This window comes from Mirounga angustirostris, unplaced genomic scaffold (genome assembly GCF_029215605.1).
Source record: "Mirounga angustirostris isolate CCGP_5_RB_7025 unplaced genomic scaffold, mMirAng1.0.hap1 SCAF_17, whole genome shotgun sequence".
NCBI classification, from domain to species: Eukaryota; Metazoa; Chordata; class Mammalia; order Carnivora; family Phocidae; genus Mirounga; species Mirounga angustirostris.
Genome location: NW_026991725.1, coordinates 32,755,592 through 32,773,176, shown reverse-complemented (window position 1 = coordinate 32,773,176; position 17,585 = coordinate 32,755,592). Strand labels below are relative to the sequence as shown.

Here is a 17,585-nt window from a genome sequence, read left to right as displayed (position 1 = left end):
ATATGAAAGTAAACGAGAAAAACCTCTAGTAGATAGTAAAATAGAATAATACTTGCATGCCCTCAAATTGAGGAAATACTTCTTCACCTGGACACACATACACAAAAAACACTAATCGTCAAGGAAAAGGTAGACAAATTAAGTTCTTAAAATTAAAGCTTCTTTTCATCAAAAGGCAACACTGAGAGAGTGAAAAATTAAGCATCAGAGTAGGAGAACAACTATTAAAAAATAAGAAAAAGTTAAAACACCTCCTAGAAAAATAGGCAAAGAGCCTCAAACAGGTATTTCATTAAAAAAGGAATCCACATGATCTCTAAATACAGGAAAATTGTGTTCAACCTTATTAGTCTCAGGGAAATGCAAATTAAAATCACAATGAGATATCACTATATGCCCACAAGAATGGTTAAATTAAAATGACAGTGCCAGTGTTGGTAAAAACGTAGGGGGGGTGAAAACTCACATACTGCTCAAGGGAATGAAGAGGTGAGGTGATAGGACCACTTGGGAGAATATTATGGCATCGTCTACTTAGGATGGGGATAAGCCCCATGACCCAGACATTGTATCCCGACACATATTCAGCATGGTTGCATGCAGTTGGGAAGCAGCAGACATGTTCCTAGCTTAAGGGTGGTCACAGCCGCATAATTGCAATAGCCCCACGTTGACAACGGCCCAAATGTGTGTCAGCTGTAGAATAGATAAATTATGGTAGATTCCAACAGTGGAATACCATTTAGTAACGGAAGATGTAATTACAACTACATGCAGCAACATGGATAAATCTCACGAATATAATGGTTTTTGTTTTTGTTTTTTACGTTATTTTTTTTAAAGATTTTATTTATTTATTCATAAGAGGCAGAGAGAGAGAGAGGCAGAGGGAGAAGCAGGCTCCCCGCTGAGCAGGGAGCCCGACGTGGGACTCGATCTCAGGACTCTGGGATCATGACCTGAGCCGAAGGCAGACGCTTAACGACTGAGCCACCCAGGCGCCCTCACAAATATAATGTTGAGCAAAAGAAGCCCGACACAAGAATAAATGCTATATGATTCCATTTATATGAAATTCAAAAACAGGCAAAACTAAAGACGGTATTCAGGAATGCATACTTGGTGGTAAAACTATAAAGACAAGCAAAGAATCGATCCCCTTAAATGAGTAGTGAAGGCGGGGAGGTGGGTTCGTGAGTGGGAAGAGGCATGCAGAGGGTGTCCAGGCCGTGGGCAGTGTTCACTCCGTATTAACTTACCAAGCTGTCCATATCCATTTTAATGCATTTTCTTATAATGTGTGCTCTATTTCACAACAAAAAATGTAAAGAATCTGGATTTGAAAAAGACCCAAAGTGAAGCTGAAACAGACATGACAAAAATGTAGCTATTGAAAGGAAAACTCTGTAGACCTCTTTCTTTCTTTTTTTTTTTTAATTTATTTATTTGAGAGAGAGAGAATGAGAGAGAGCACATGAGAGGGGGGAGGGTCAGAGGGAGAAGCAGACTCCCCGCCGAGCAGGGAGCCCGATGTGGGACTCGATCCCGGGACTCCAGGATCATGACCTGAGCCGAAGGCAGTCGCCCAACCGACTGAGCCACCCAGGCGTCCAGTAGACCTCTTCCCTTTCCTTTTTCTCTTCTTCCTGAACAATTCAATCCGAAAGCCCGAACATCTGCGCAGGGGGGATCAGGTAGAGTGGGCAGCCACAGGAAGTCGCAGCTGGGTGAGGATGGAGTCGTGAGGACTACACGAGCCTGAGTACACAAAGCACTTCACAGCACCTGCACCCTGGTACGTGCTGCACACGTGGCAGCCATTGTTGTCACAGAGGAATTCTTGGGAGATGGTGTACCCGCCACCTCCGTATCTTGCATCACATCCCCTGGGCCTCACCTCCGATTCCAGCTGCCGCTGAGACTTCATTCACTTTGTGTCGACAGCATCTTGCTTCAAGTGTACAACACATGCCCCCATTTTCTGCCCCGATGCGTTGCAGCGCCCTGGGTGAGATGCCAGCTTGGAATGTCCACATGCACTAGCAGTGGGGGAGGCATCACCTCCTGGGTCAACCCTCAGCCAATCAGGGATGAAAGCCAACGGAGAGGTCCTCAAGAAGACAGTTCTGAGAGACATTTTCTCGTTTCTCTGAAGGTTCCAGTGGGATCAATCCCCAGTTGTCCATAGAAGTGCCCAGCTCAAAAGTACGCCCTGGTACTGGCTTTTCCTCCAGTCCCTTATGCTTGTTCCCTTGGGTCACCTCCCAGATAAATTAGTTGCCCCAAATCCTTATCTCAGGCTCTGCTTTCAGGGCCAGTCCAGGATAAGACAGGGTATCAGAAGGCCCTAGAAAGCAGCCCTAGGAAACGGATTTACTCCTTGGATGGATAGCAACAGGCGATGTTGTAAGGGGCTGGTGAGGAGGGTGGTGATAACCTTTACACGCCATAGCTTCGCAATTACTTTATAATTATTAAGATCTTCCTCAGCAGTGCGGATGGAGGCAGAGGTAGAAAGTGCAGCACTGGGCTCTGCAATGGTTTTAGCACTTGAAAGGCACAGGGCAATGGTAATTATCTGGATTGTGGAGTAGAAGTTGGCTTCTACTAACTGCTTTAAAAGCTTTGCAAGGAGAAAATGAGAGACTATTGATTCAGGGCATGCTGTGAAACCCAGAGGCATTCTGGACTTCAAAACTTCAGAAGGTCTTAACTGGATCAAATCCAATTACCATTATGGTCTGGAGCTTGCTAGCCCCGCCCCACCCTGGTGTTGACTTTTCCTCCCTGTTTTACTGCCCTGCACCCTCACTCCTGCTGCCTGAGGTCACCTGCCACATAGGCTACCTGCATCCAAGTCCTTGTCTCAGGCTCTGCTTCCGGAGGGACCTCAAGACAGAAGAAGCAGCCAATGGTGACCAAGTTACCAAGTTTAAGACCTCAAAGACTTATTAAAGATTTCTAAGGGGAGCAGCCAATTAGTAGGACGCAGAGTAAGCACCATACCTCAAATAGCCTTTTTTTTTTTTAAATTATATGCCTGGCCCTGTTCCAAGCCCTTTACATTCATTACCTGAGTTAATTATCACTGCAGCTCCATAATAATACCAGCATTATGGACCCCTCCCTTTCTCCGTCCCCCCAAGTGAATAACACTGAAGCCCGTAACTTATCCAGAGTCACAGAGTTAAGACATGACTGAGCCTAAATTATGTTCAGTCTGTCTGACTCTGGAACCCTTACTTTCTTAGCCTCTATGACACACTGATTTCCCCCCAAATAAAAATGTCAACAGAGAAAGGGCAGAAATTATGCTCATGAATGCTGCTTTATGGCAACAAAATCCTCAAATTAATCTGGACCTGTGTGCACAGTATCCCTTCCCACCCTGGAGAGGCATTCCCATGGCCGGTGCTTCTGCTGATCTTTGCTAGGATTTAACTCCCAGTTCAACCACTACTAAGCTGTGAGTGACCTTGTGAAATCACTTACCCCATCTGCGTCTAAGTTTCCTTACCTGTAAAAGCAAAATAATAATATCCCCCTGTAGGATGCTAGACAGTTAGTGTCTAGTAACTGGTAGCTATGATTTTTCTAGTCAGAGGTCCACTGTTGGGAACTATTAAGACTGAGGTTCAAGCAACCCCCAGAAGAAGAGCAGAGCAGAAAAATTTGGGCCAAGTTGTTTTGTTCATCTAGAACCCTACAAATGCATCTTGGCTTTTATTGGACTTTACTAATAACACCTAGGATGAGAGATTTAAACCAGATATCATTTTGACCCACCCCTGTAGTGGTCTGAATGGTGGCTCCCCAAAAAGATAAGTCCATGTCCTAACTCCTGCAACCTGTGAACGTCACCTTATTTGAAAAAAAGGTCTTCAGAGGGGTGCCTGGGTGGCTCAGTTGGTTAAGTGGCCAACTCTTAATTTTGGCTCAGGTCGTGATCTCAGGGTCCTGGGATTGAGCCCAGTGTCAGGCTCCGCACTCAGTGGGGAGTCTGCTTGAGGATTCTCTCCCTCTGCCCCTCCCCCAGCTCTCTCTCTCTCATAAATAAATAGATCTTAAAAAGAAAAAGGGGGTGCCTGGGTGGCTCAGTAGGTTGGGCATTTGACTCTTGGTTTCAGCTCAGGTCATGATCTTGGGGTCCTGGGATCAAGCCCTGTGTTGGGCTCGCATGCTCTTCCTGTCCCTCTCCCTCCCCCTCTGCTTCTCCCCGCTCTCTCTCTCAAATAAATAAACAAAATCTTAAAAACAAAAAATGTCTTTGTAGATATAATTAAGGATCTTGAGATGAGGGGTCCTAAATCCAATGACCAGTATCCTTATAAAAGAAAGGCAAAGGAAAAGAAGTCCATATGAAGACAGAGGCGGAGATTGGAGAGATGTTGCCACAAGCTCAGGAACACCAGGAAGCATAAGAAACAAAGGGACAAGCAAGGATTCTCCCATAGAGTCTTTGGAGGGAGCACAGCCCTGCTGATATCTTGATTTGAGATTTCTGGCCTCCAGAACTCTGAGAAAATAAATCTCTGTTGTCTTAAGCCACCAGTTTGTGGTGATTTGTGAAGACAGTCAAAGTAATCCATTCTCCTGTCTCCCACAGAACACTACTCTCTCTACAGAATGCCGATGGGAAATGCAGCACATAAAGGCATGCCTTTGACATTAGCTAAGTTTTGAGGACTGAGAACATCCACGAAAATCAATATAAATATTTTTGCAGCCTTCCAAAATCTGAGAGCAAATTGAAATAGCGATGGATAATAAATGTGTCCTTGGTGAATAATCTCATTTTCCTCTCGTAACTACTGGGACTCTTTTCTTCAGACATATTTTCAAGGTCACCAGTTTTTGTTTTAGAATTTAGACATGGTTTTTTTCCTCTGAACCTTCGGTGGGCATGGTGCTGGGGACCCTGGAAAGGTGATCGCTATTCTGCCCCCAGGATCCACTTACGAAGAGCACAGTGGTCTGGCAATTCCTCTTTTTTTCAGTGATGTGGCAATGGGGAGAATGGTCCATGCCTAAAAATGGCAGAAGCATTTAAAAACGGTCACCAGTCAGGATCCCACCTGACAAAACTGTTGCCTGATGACAGGATTGGATGTACCCAAATAGGCCAAAGGAATGGTGTTTAATCATGAAAAATAGTAATTCACTTTAGGTCGCCAGTGACATATTTTTGAGTATCAATCACATTTGCCTTTTCTTCATATAAATCAGCTTTATAAAAAGGATCTTAATCTGAGATGTAGCTTGTATCTTTAAATTTCAGAAGATGAGTTCAGAATAGATATATCCAGTTTTACAATCATTACAGGCTTCTGAAATATAAGAGAGAAAATAATTCAGTAAAATTAGGATATATATCCATAGAGACTCTAAAACCACCCCCCCCCCCCAAAAAAACCCTCATTTTAGTAGCTGGGTGGTCTGAAAGAACCATGTATTAACTGTTTTTTTTCCTAGACTATATAAGAATAATTTATTCTTGGGCGCCTGGGTGGCTCAGTTGGTTGGGCGACTGCCTTCGGCTCAGGTCGTGATCCTGGAGTCCCGGGATCGAGTCCCGCATCGGGCTCCCTGCTCGGCAGGGAGTCTGCTTCTCCCTCTGACCCTCCTCCCCCTCATGCTCTCTGTCTCTCATTCTCTCTGTCTCAAATAAATAAATAAAATCTTTAAAAAATAATAATAATAATTTATTCTTGAAAATCGTTTAGAAGTACCCCTGCATCCTCCTCTCTGGATTTTTTTTTTTTTTAAATCATCAGATCCCTTTTTTTTTTTTAAAGATTTTATTTATTTATTTGACAGAGAGACAGCGAGAGCAGGAACACAAGCAGGGGGAGTGGGAGAGGGAGAAGCAGGCCTCCCGCTGAGCAGGGAGCCCGATGCGGGGCTCGATCCCAGGACCCTGGGATCATGACCTGAGCCGAAGGCAGACGCTTAACGACTGAGCCACCCAGGCGCCCCTGGATTTTTTTATATGAAACTCTCCGTGTCACATACTTCCCTCCCCAGCCCCCCTTCCCCCCCCCCCATCTCCTAATGAGATTTGTTAGGAGTTGTAGTATTGGTTGTTACTGGCTTCCTGGGGTGTGCACGTTGCCTCCATCTACTCCATCCTTGGGCTCCTAAAGCTCCGGTGGCCTTATGTCTCGGGTTGATAGGATCCTCTTATCCCAAACTGTGGCTCACCATGAACTCTTGGTGCCGCCTTCTGGAACACAGGGGTAGCATAGAGTATCCCCTGGGAGCACCCAGTTCCTGGGCAAAAGACAAGGAGCAGAGTTACTGGGCCTATAATCCGAATCTCTGATCACGTGAGGGCAGTGGTTTAGCCAGCCACCCTCGACACGGTGTGCAGCCTCTGGACTTTGCAGAGAACACTTACCATCTTGGGCTGTGGGAACACACTGCCTTGGCTCCAAGCCTCGCGCAGATTCCTCACCTGTAACATGGGAACAACGTAAACTGGGAGTTAGTGGTGTTTGTGTAGGACAGGGCAGGTAAATTGCTTAGCACCGTGCCGGAAACAGGGTTAGGGTTAGCGTTGGCTGGGTTTGTTCTCATTGTTACCAAGGCCCTGAGTCTATTTACCATAAAGCAGTGTATGATGCTTGCCTTAAGAGGGGATCATAAGAGGCTCCGGAACACTGTGGATCGTTCCAAACTGACATTAAAACATCTCCAAGTTACGTTAAGTGAAAAAATCAAGGTGTAAAACGGCATATCTGTGACCTGCTACCCTTTGTGTAGATGCTAGCTAGCACCCACGTAGAGGATCTATGTGAGGATTTTAAAAATTGGTTGTTGCCCCGTAAAGTAGGACTGGATGTCAGGGGTGGGAGGAAGACATTGTATTCTAATTCCTTTTATTCTTTTTTTTTACCCCTGGGTCGTACAACCTTAAAAAAAATTTAAAGACAAAAATCTGAAACCAACCAACCACACCAATCAAAATACCCCCAAAAATTCTCTTACCTGCTTGATTTTCACAGATATTTGCGTATATTCTAACTTCCCTGGCCGTATTTCCATAGTCTCTGGGTGCTTTATCTCTCATAGCTTTTCCTACATGAAGTGAATCATTTATGTAGAATCATTAAATTAAACCGGTTCAGCCACATTTTCTCATTTCCTCTGCCAAGGAGCAGAATCCCCCAAAGTTCAGAAACAAAGAATAACCTGCTCCTATGGCCTAAACTGTTGTCTACTGAAGGAAAACCATGGCCTCAGCAAGGAATCCATAGCACCTGCTTCTCCAAGCCAGAAGCCCTTCTGATTTATTTTCCTGGGTCTGCGAGGAACATCCTTTGCTTATGCCAGAGACACATTTTCTTTCCTTCACTGAAAAGAACAGTTTGTAAAAAGCTTTGTAATATCTGCAAGAGACAGTAAATTACCCAGCTGAGTTCTATTTAGCCCTGGCCAGTAACCAAGAATACTAATTCTACTTCTGCAAGACTTTTTGTAGGAAGGGAGGACAGGTTTTTAAAAATGTATAAGATGTATACTTTTTTTTTTTAAGATTTTATTTATTTATTTGACAGAAAGCACAAGCAGGGGGAGCAGCAGAGGGAGAGGGCGAAGCAGGCTCCCTGCCAAACAGGGAGCCCGATGAGGGGCTCGATCCCAGGACCTGAGATCATGACCCAAGCCGAAGGCAGACAATTAACCGACCGAGCCACCCAGGCGCCCAGATGTATACATTTTGACATCTATTTTCAAGTCTTGTGTCAACTAAGTTTCTGACTTCTCTGAATGGTAACTCTCTAGAGGAGGCACAGGAGGTTAACAAGTATCACTTGGTGCTCTCCCTAGCTATGACAGTACCTCCCCGTTCTACAGGTCAGAACGCTGAGGCTCAGGCAAGTGAAGGAGGCTGCCCGATGCCCCTCAGCTCACTGCTGGGGTGCTGGTGCTGAGACACGCTGTTCTTTGTGCATATCTTGATACTCCTCCATACTTGCATGCCAAGTGAAAAGGCCATTTTGAAATCTTAAGTAGAGGTGGTCATAAGAGGTGAATAATGAAAAGCAGTGGCTGGGGCTTGATGCAACACTGAAGGTAGACAGAGGACAGTGATGCTCTTGTTGCTCTTTGACTGAGCTTCCTCCGAGGGGCCGAGCGAGGCAGCATGCTGACAGATACAAGGCAAAGCTCTTGCCTTTGCGGAGCTGCCAGTCAGAACCCACCACCTCGTTTGCAGGGCCTGGTGCACGGCGAAAATGCGGGGCCTCTTGTTACAAAATTATGAAGATCTGTGCACCTGTGTTCGTGGCAACAGCATCCACAGTAACCAAAAGGTGGAAGCCACCCAAGGGCCCATTGACGGATGAGTGGATCAACTGAGTGTATATATGCCTATGTATCTATGGATCTGTCTAATGAAGATTCTTCAGCTTTAGAAATGGAGGAGATCCTGACACATGCACAACATGGATGAATCTGGAGGACTTCTGCTGAGATGAGCCAGTCACAGAAGGAGAGAGACCGTAGGAGTCCATCATCGAGGTCCCCAGAGTAGCCAAATTCATAGAGACAGAAGAGAGAGTAGTGGTTGCCAGGGGTTGGCGGAGGGCCACTGAATGGGGAGGGCGTAATGGGGACAGAGTTTCAGTTTTGCAAGATGAGAAAAGTTCCATGCGTGGACAGCGGTGATAATTGCATGGCAGTAACAGTGAACCTTATGCCATTGAACCGTATACTTAACGATGGTTAAGATGGCAAATTGGGGCGCCTGGGTGGCTCAGTCGGTTAGGCGACTGCCTTCGGCTCAGGTCATGATCCTGGAGTCCCGGGATCGAGTCCGGCATCGGGCTCCCTGCTCAGCGGGGCGTCTGCTTCTCCCTCTGACCCTCCCCCCTCTCATGCTCTCTGTCTCTCATTCTCTCTCGCAAATAAATAAAAAATCTTAAAAAAAAAAAAAGGATGGCAAATTGTATTGGTCTGTATATTTCACAAATTAAAAAATAATTTTAAAAAAGTTACAAAGAAAAAGTATTCAGAATTTCAAGACAGTGACAGCAGAGCACGGAACCCAGCGTGGGGCTCTTCTCAGTGCAGGGGCGCTCCGTGTGACCGCACAGGTCACGGACCTCCAAGCCATTGAAACAAGAAGGGCTTTCGCCAGAGAAATGAGAACCAGCTTAGGTGTGAGCTGTGTGGGAAGTCAGCTTCATTTACCTTCCCCTTTTGCATCTTTCCCTTCTCTCTTCATTTCCCTCGTATCCCATTTTATATTTCCCTTTCCCTTCCTCTTCTTCACCTTCTCTTCTGCTTTCTGTACCCAACACCCATGGCAAACAGTGCAAAAGCTGCTGAAGAACTTACTTGCTTTGTACTTTGGTAGTATCCAAAATGCCAGAACCAAGATTATTACGATTAGCACCAGCAATAACCCCGGAAGCAGTAGCTGCAGGCAGAAGGGACAGCCGTCTCCACCTGGAAGAAGACAGCATTCACTGGTCACCACACAGCTTTCTTTTCCAATGATACTGAACTGTGGAATGTTCTGGAAAGGGCAGTCACCACCATCTCCCAGGCTAACTAATGTACTGTGCACCCCGGTCTCCAGACTGCTATGGACACCTGCCACTCTTGAGAATTAACTTGTTAGTGAAGTTCTGGAAGTCACAACCAAGTGCATCTTCCACATGGGGTCATACAAAGAAGAGAAAAACAGCACAGCATTTAACAGATGGATTCCTGGCAGCATTGTTAGGATCATAAGGCTCAGAAAAGCCTGGTCATTTATTGGGCAAAGCCCTTAGTCATTTGGTATGATTTATGTCACCTAAACAGCTACCATTCATTATTAACTACACCCGAGACACTGTGTTAAGCACTTTACATGCATTGTCGTATTTATCTCATTGCTATCATTCCCATTTTGCAGATGACTAAAGTAAGGCTCAGAGGGGTTAAATGACTTTCCTGCAGTCACACAGCTAGTAATTGGAAGGGCTGTGCCTGTAGGCAAAGTTTGACTCTGGGGCCTGAGTCCTACAGGCTGCCTCATTTGTTAGAACACCAGGGCATGGGCTCTGTTCAATACCACCACTGATTCTAAGACTTCTCGAATCTTCAGAGAAAAAGTAATTTTTGCCTACATGATGGGGATCTAGAGTAAAGGATCTAAACTTACTTGCTTTGTACTTTGGTAGTATCCAAAATGCCAGAACCGGGATTATTACGATCTAAAGATCTCAACAATTTCCCAAATTGTTCATGTAAGACTTTTTGTCTAAGGCAATCAGGCTACTATTATCTGAAGTAGGCAGAAGTCTTTGGAAGAGGTATTCGGGACTGCCAAATGTCGTTCCCCAAGTGCCAGCCATTGCATTTGGCCCCTCTAACCTGCTCCCCTGCACCCAGCTGAATATGACTTATCTCTGGAAGCTGGGAAGGCACAAGCTGAGCGGTTGGTCATATGAGCCCACCCCCTTAAACGGGAGTACTTGCTTCAGTCAACAATCCGAGCCACAGAGGGCTCCACGAAGATCCTGACCTGATTGGTTCGACCTCTGCAAGATTAGCAAATATCTGTCCCAATTTCAAACCCACTCCGAGGACCTCACTCGTAGGAGCTCTGTTTGAAATTGGGCCCCTCTTCTTCTGGTATTATGTTTTCAAAACTGACAGAGATAGGAAAAAAAAACACAAACTTATCTAGGAAGGAAAATTGGATCGGACATTTAATGTTTCATATTAAATCTGGCAACGATGACTCTATGTATTACTGTTTAAATAAATCTTCTACTAATCATTTTTAAAAAGTCTTTAGAAGAGAAAGTAAAATGGAATTATTAAGAATAAAGACCTCAGTGACATACATTCCAGGCTCTTGAGTGAGTATTTGTAGGGGAGCAGAGAGCTCACTATAGAACAGGAAAGAATCCCACAAATCACAGGGCCCCCCCAGGAATGAGTGCCCTACTTACCCACAAATACGAAGTTGAACTCGCGACTGTATTTGACCACTGAACAGTTAGAAACTTGGGCTTTGCATTTGTAGGGGCCCAGCTCATGGGCTTCTGAGATGCTTAGGTTAAAAATCATGGGTTCACTTTTCCCATCATGGGTTCTCAGGTGTTTCTCACGCCAAAACAAAAAATAGGTGATCTGTAGTGATTTGTTCTGGTTGGAACAAATTAGCGATACATTTTGACCCCTCATGACCACTTTTGTTTCTGAGTCCAAACTTGGAGAAAGGAGTTCTGGAAAACAGAGTAACACAAGAAAACGTCTTTGTGAATATCCCTTAATAACTAAGTGGTAACCTGACCACATTTTGTGGGTCAAGGTGATAGAGATACTGGTTCCTGGAGAACTTTCTTGCTGCACAGCCAGGCTGACCAGTGTATGAGGAAGCCTCAGCATCTACAGAAGCTCCTTCCAGTGCTGCATGGGGGGCCTTGACAAGCTCTCATGCTCGCCACCTCTTTTGCCACTGAGAGTGTGAAGTGGACACTGTTTTTTTTTTTCCCTCTTTTTTAAAATTTAAATTCCAGTTAGTTGACATACAATATTAGTTTCAGATGTACAGTTTAGTGAAGTGTACTCTTAACACTGGCTATGCTGACTTAGAAATATTAATTGATGGTTTGTATCTCTAAAAGATAAAGACTTTTTTGGTAAACACAACAGTACCATTATCACACTTAAAAATTAATAATGTTTTTAAAATGTCATCAAACGGGGCGCCTGGGTGGCTCAGTCAGTTGAGCATCTGCCTTAGGCTCAGGTCATGATCCCAGGGTCCTGGGATCGAGCCCCGCATCGGGCTCCCTGCTCCGCAGGAAGCTTGCTTCTCCCTCTCCCACTCCCCCTGCTTGTGTTCCCTCTCTCGCTGTGTCTCTGTCAAATAAATAAAATCTTTAAAAAAAAAAAGTCATCAAACGGGGCGCCTGGGTGGCTCAGTCAGTTGAGCATCTGCCTTCGGCTCAGGTCATGATCCCGGGGTCCTGGGATGGAGCCCCACATTGGGCTCCCTGCTCTGTGGGGAGTCTGCTTCTCCCTCTCCCTCTGCTACTCCTTCCTCCCCCACTTGTACTCTCTCTCTCAAATAAATAAATAAAATCTTTAAAAATAAAATAAAATGTCATCAACATCTAATTAGTGTTCAAATTTCCCTAATTGTCTGTTGATGTTGTTGTTGTTTTTGGATCCAAAATGGCCCACTATAACTAGTTGATATGTTTCTTATGTCTTTTTTAATCTATAGACACTTCCATCTTTTTTTTTCCCCTCCCCCTACAGTTTATTTGTTGAAGATAGCAAGCTGTTTGTTCTATAGTGTTTTCCATGGTCTTGATTTTGTTGATCACATTCCCATGGTATCTTTTACCATGTTCCTCTGTCCCCTGCCCAGAGGCTTAATGAAATTCAGATTAGCTTTTATTTAGCAAGAATGCATGGGGGTAGTATGCACTTCCATGAGGAGGCACATAATGTCTGATCATCTCTCTTTTTGTTTCTTAGTAGGCTTTGACAATAACCACTTGGAAGCATTATTTCACTAGAGGTTGCAAAGTGGTGATATATTAATTCTATCTTTCCTTTTTCATTTATTATCTGAAATGATTCTATAAAGGGAAACTTGCCCCCATCAACTCTTTAGTTCTACTGAAGTATGGTTTGCATAGAAAAGGCAGGATAAATGCTTGGTTCTCTCCCTTTATTGACCAGTTCTGAAAATAATGAGTTTGTTTCCTAGCATCTTGTAACAGTAGGATATTTTTCTTTCATTGTTGTTATTTTTTGTTTAAGAATCATTATGAATTCATAATTTAAACATATTTGATGTATTTCAATCCATTGCAATTATTATTTTTTATTGTCCCGTTTTTTGACCATGGGAAGCACCTCGAAACCAGCTCCTAAGTCCTTTTTTTGTTTTGTTTTTGTTTGTCTTAAGGTTTTATTTATTTATTTATTTGAGAGAGAAAGAGAGCGCATGCGAGAGAGTGAGCGGGGCGGGGGGAAGCAGAGGGAGAGGGTTTGTTTGTTTTTAAGTAAGCTCTATGCTCAATGTGGGACTCGAACTCACCACCCTGAGATCAAGAGTCATATGCTCTACCAACTGAGACAGCGGGCACCCCTCCTGAGTCCTTTTGACACTACCCAGCAGTCTTTGATAGCTTGTATATTTGTATTTTATTATTTTAAAATGCCAAGGGAAAAAATAACCCTCATCAGGAAATCTAATGTAGGGCGCCTGGGTGGCTCAGTTGGTTAAGCAACTGCCTTCGGCTCAGGTCATGATCCTGGAATCCCGGGATCGAGTCCCGCATCGGGCTCCCTGCTCAGCGGGGGGTCTGCTTCTCCCTCTGACCCTCTTCCCTCTCGTGCTTTCTGTCTCTCATTCTCTCTCTCTCAAATAAATAAATAAATCTTAAAAAAAAAAAAAGAAAATCTAATGTAAAAGAATAAAATTATTAAAGAAGAGAAATATTAGAAAATGTTTTTATGGGCGCCTGGGTGGCTCAGTCGTTAAGCGTCTGCCTTCGGCTCAGGTCAGGATCCCAGGGTCCTGGGATCGAGCCCCACATCAGGCTCCCTGCTCAGCGGGAAGCCTGCTTCTCCCTCTCCCACTCCCCTTGCTTGTGTTCCCTCTCTCGCTGTCTCTCTCTCTCTCTGTCAATTAAATAAATAAATAAAATCTTTAAAAAAGACAATGTTTTTATATCACCAGAGAAGAAAAGTTCTTCCAAGTCAGGCCCAGAAATTGAGAGCCACAAAGAACTTAAAGCTTTTCTGTGGCAAAATTCAGACAAGTGACAGCCTAAAAAGAAATACTTAACACATAAATGAAAGCAAAGGATTCTTTTTATACATATAAGTCAATGGCAAATGAATAAGAAAAAGACAAATAAATGGACAAATAATATGAATAGGTAATTCCCAGAAGAATGAATGCAGAGGGCCATTAAATATGCTAGGGCCAGGGGATAGCTTGGGTGGAGGAGGGGTTTAGGCCCTTCAAAAATGCCAACAACTGCCCTTCCATGCTTTGGTCTGGACAACTAACATTTTCTCAGTCTTACGTATAAACTCAGCTTCAAGACAAAGCCTCTCCTCTCTTCCCAACCATATAGCCATCCCTAAATTTCCTCTCCACGGAACTGAGTGTTCATGACCAATAAACATGAAAAAGATGCTCAGCCTCACGAGTAATGAGGCAACTACAAATTACAACAATACTGAGATACTGGTTTTTACTCATCAGATTGGCAATTTACAAACATTGTCTCTGCTATTGGAGAGGCGTGGGAAACACTCGCCCATGTGAGTGGTCACTGTTGGTGAAGGTTCGGGGTATTGGCAGGGCAACTTAACAATTCAAATGTACCTGACCTTTGACCCAGCAATTTCACCTCTAGGATTTTATTTTATTCATTTATTTTAAAGATTTTATTTATTTATTTTTGAGAGAGAGAGAGAGCAAGAGAGAGCACAAGAGCCGGGGGTGGGGGACAGAGGGAGAAGCAGACTCCACCCGCTGAGCAGGGAGCCCGATGCAGGACTCCAACCCAGGACCTTGGAATCAGGACCTGAGCTGAAGGCAGACACTTAACGGACTGAACCACCCAGGCGCCCCAGTGGCCTAGCATTTATTGACGGTTCACCAAATGCCAGGCGCTGTGCTGAGGGACATGGCTTGTCTCACTCAGTCCTCCTCATAAGAACCCTCCCCAGTAGGTGCTTTTATTATCCCCATATCACAGAGGAAAGAGATTAAGTGTCAAGTCATCATCCACCCAGGCTGCCTGCTGGAAAACAGCAGAACCAGGGTTAGGACTATGACCCTAGCAGTCTAGCTCTATGATGATAAACTGTCTCCCAATATATATTTTTTATTTTGTTGCTTAAATTATTTTACAATGATTATGTGTTGATTTTCTACATTAAAAACAACAACAACAGGGATGCCTGGATGGCTCAGTCGATTAAGCTGCTAACTCTTGATTTTGGCTCTGGTCAGGATCTCAGGGTCCTGGGATGGAGCCTTGCAGCTGGCTCCACGCTCAATGGGGAGTCTGCTTGAGATTCTTTCTCTCCCTCTCCAGTCCCTTCCTCCCCGCTCCGCCCCTCTGCCCACTCTCTCTCTCTAAAATAAATAAATAAATCTTTAAAAAAAAAAAAGCAGAAAAAAAATATTTCATTATAAAAACAATCTCAGTATTTTATCTTTAAGTCTCAGGAAAAAAGCTTCAACCCCGGCCTCACACTGCTTCATTTAAACTGTAGGTAATGGAAAAGACTCGACTCTTTGGTTGCTCATCTAAAAGCATAGAAAGACTTAATCATCAACGGTCGCGTTGAAAGCTGACCATCCCCACCGTGTCGGTGAAAATGGTTTTGGTAAAAGAGAGAAGGAAGTAAATGAAACTTACTGTTTATTCTTCTTGTGTCACAATCCAGGGCAGCTTTTTGTACTGAAAGAGATAAAAGGAACATAAGAAAACTCTTTTTCCACATCACGTTTTGGTTTGGAGAGGCAAGCTTCAAAATGGCAAATAGTCCTTACATGTGAGAGAAGAAAAAATGCCCCAAAAGAACAGTTTATTCAATTGTCTCCACATTCTCTCAGAAGAAATCAGATAGGAGGGGAAAGAAGGCGTGGTGCCCCCATGGGGGTGAGTCATTTAAGGACTTCCTCCTTTTCTGACCAAGTTGAAGAAATTGGAGTTGCTTGGACAAGCTTGAAACAATATGACTGGTTGGTTGACCAGCGTGTGTTCCCCCAGTGAGTTCTTGTACAAAGAGAAAGATGTGGTAGGTCACCCTAACTCTGGCTGCCTGGGAAGCTGGACAGTGGGAAGAAGAAGGAAAAATAGGACTGTGATTTCGTCTTTGCAAAAACCCACCTGATCATCTCTCTCTGGATTCGGCCTGTATCAAAAGGAATTTGACGGAAGTTGGGTTCAACCTTGGGAAGCAAATACTGACTGTCTGGAGTAGATACACGCAAACGAGGCATCAGAAATGCCTGATTGTGTTACATGCGGATTCCTAGGCCCTGCTCCAGACTTCCTAGGGATAAAACCTGGAACTCTGAATTATAAGAAGGGTCCCAGCAGTCTCAGAGTCTCTACCATGCAACCCAGAGGGGCTTGTGATTCACTTCTACTCGATCTAGAATCCTCCTGGCTCTGTGAACTGGACGCAGGAGTAAACCCCATGTTGCAGTGTCACCAGTCTGAGGTGGGGAGTGGGATGTGTTGAGGAGCTTTCCAAGTGGAGGGAGCTGTGACCCAGCCAGGCCCCTTTGGCAGTGATTTCTGTTGCCACTAGCAGGCCTGCCCGATAGGTCTGGCACTTTCTTGTGGACAAGCGCCCGGTTCCCTGCTCAGGTACATGTTCTTCTGGGGCATTGTCCAAACTCCTGTATTCACTCACTCCGGGTGCTCCTTGCTTGGGCTCCCCAGGTCCCATCCTACGGTGGTCAGTCATTCCAGGTCCCACACGTGGCCACCACCGGGGGACTGAGCAAAACCAGGGTCTGCCGCCTGGCCACCACCATCTTGAAGCAAATCATGAGTTAACTCTCAGTGCCTGGAAGGCCTTAATTCCCTTCTGACAGTAAAAGTTACTGTTTCGGCACTCACTCTTCTAAAAAACACGACCCTCAGGGATTGACAGTGATTCTTCATTTGGGGATATTGGCGGTCATTTCTCTCACTAAAGAGAGGGAGGGGAAGAACCTCACCAGCTTAATCTCTGGTGGGATGATCCTTCATGTCAGAATTTTTGCCAAAGGAAATTGGAGGTTTTGCAGGCATTGCTGCTTTGACACTTTTCCCACCAACATCTCATGCATCCTTGCCTGGGTGGGGTGGGGGTTGGGCTAGTTCCTGGGAACTTTCATGCCCAGGGAGAACTGGGAAGGGGGTGATACTTTCAGAAAAGCTGATGTGTCTGGGGCATTTTCCCCATGTGAAACTCAGCTGGGTCAGGAAACTTGCAGACCACAGCTTAGACACAAAGACGGTAAAGGAAACCAGAGGAAGTGCTACTTACAGCTGTTAGCCAACACTGGTTGCTAGGAGTGCTTTAGCGAGGCTCCAGAAAAGGAAAGTAATTTGTCTAGGGTTACCGGATAGATCAAGAATGAAGTCTCAAATGGAAAAAGAAAAAGTTTATCCATGGACCTGTCACGTTTACTGACAGTAAAGTTAGTATATTCCTTTCTGTTGTCTAAGAGCTTCACGCTGATAATCTCATTTAATCCTTATAAAATCTCTATGAGGTATGCAGAGGTATTAAAAATATTTAACAACCAGAAAACAAAACAAAACAAAACCCACAGAAAAAAAATCAACAAAAAAATTAACAACCAGCAGAGTAATGTAAATACATAACTTGATGCACAGATCAAACATTTAAAAATATATCCCACTACCACCTCTTTTATCTCTAAGTAAACAAGCCATGTTCTAAAGCTACTTAACCAGTGATAGAAGTTCGTATGCAAATTGTTAATCAAATCATTCTCATAATTTCCAAAAATGTGTTGATGTTTAGAAATGGTTGGTGCAGTCTTTTGATATAGGGCTCACTGTCTGGGATGTATG

At 44.3% G+C, this 17,585-nt stretch overlaps 2 protein-coding genes and 1 pseudogene across 4 annotated transcripts in view; 2 read left to right on the top strand and 1 right to left on the bottom strand.

Annotated features, from left to right (window-relative positions):
• POLG2 (DNA polymerase gamma 2, accessory subunit) overlaps positions 1–8,938 on the top strand; it is a 35,295-nt gene extending 26,357 nt beyond the window's left edge. The window contains exon 10 of the transcript XR_010408731.1: positions 7,557–8,938. The gene's annotated coding sequence lies outside the window, so the exon portion shown is untranslated. The remainder of the gene's footprint in view (positions 1–7,556) is intronic.
• On the bottom strand, positions 581–15,613 carry MILR1 (mast cell immunoglobulin like receptor 1). Of its 3 annotated transcripts, XM_045888635.3 has the most exons (8): positions 15,539–15,613; positions 15,405–15,446; positions 10,950–11,225; positions 9,340–9,450; positions 6,988–7,077; positions 6,398–6,454; positions 6,202–6,270; positions 582–5,327 (listed from the first exon to the last, which is right to left on the bottom strand). In XM_045888635.3, exons 1-8 carry the CDS (start codon positions 15,591–15,593, stop codon positions 5,275–5,277), a joined length of 753 nt encoding a protein of 250 aa, XP_045744591.2. In that variant the 5' UTR covers positions 15,594–15,613; the 3' UTR covers positions 582–5,274. The 3 variants fall into 3 exon arrangements, with proteins under 3 accessions (XP_045744590.1, XP_045744592.1, XP_045744591.2); XM_045888634.3 differs by lacking the exons at positions 15,405–15,446; positions 15,539–15,613 and having other exon boundaries at positions 581–5,327; positions 10,950–11,388; XM_045888636.3 differs by lacking the exons at positions 6,988–7,077; positions 15,405–15,446; positions 15,539–15,613 and having other exon boundaries at positions 581–5,327; positions 10,950–11,388.
• On the top strand, positions 9,445–10,954 carry LOC123853868 (NADH dehydrogenase [ubiquinone] 1 beta subcomplex subunit 4-like; annotated as a pseudogene).
• Positions 15,614–17,585: the final 1,972 nt, after the last annotated feature.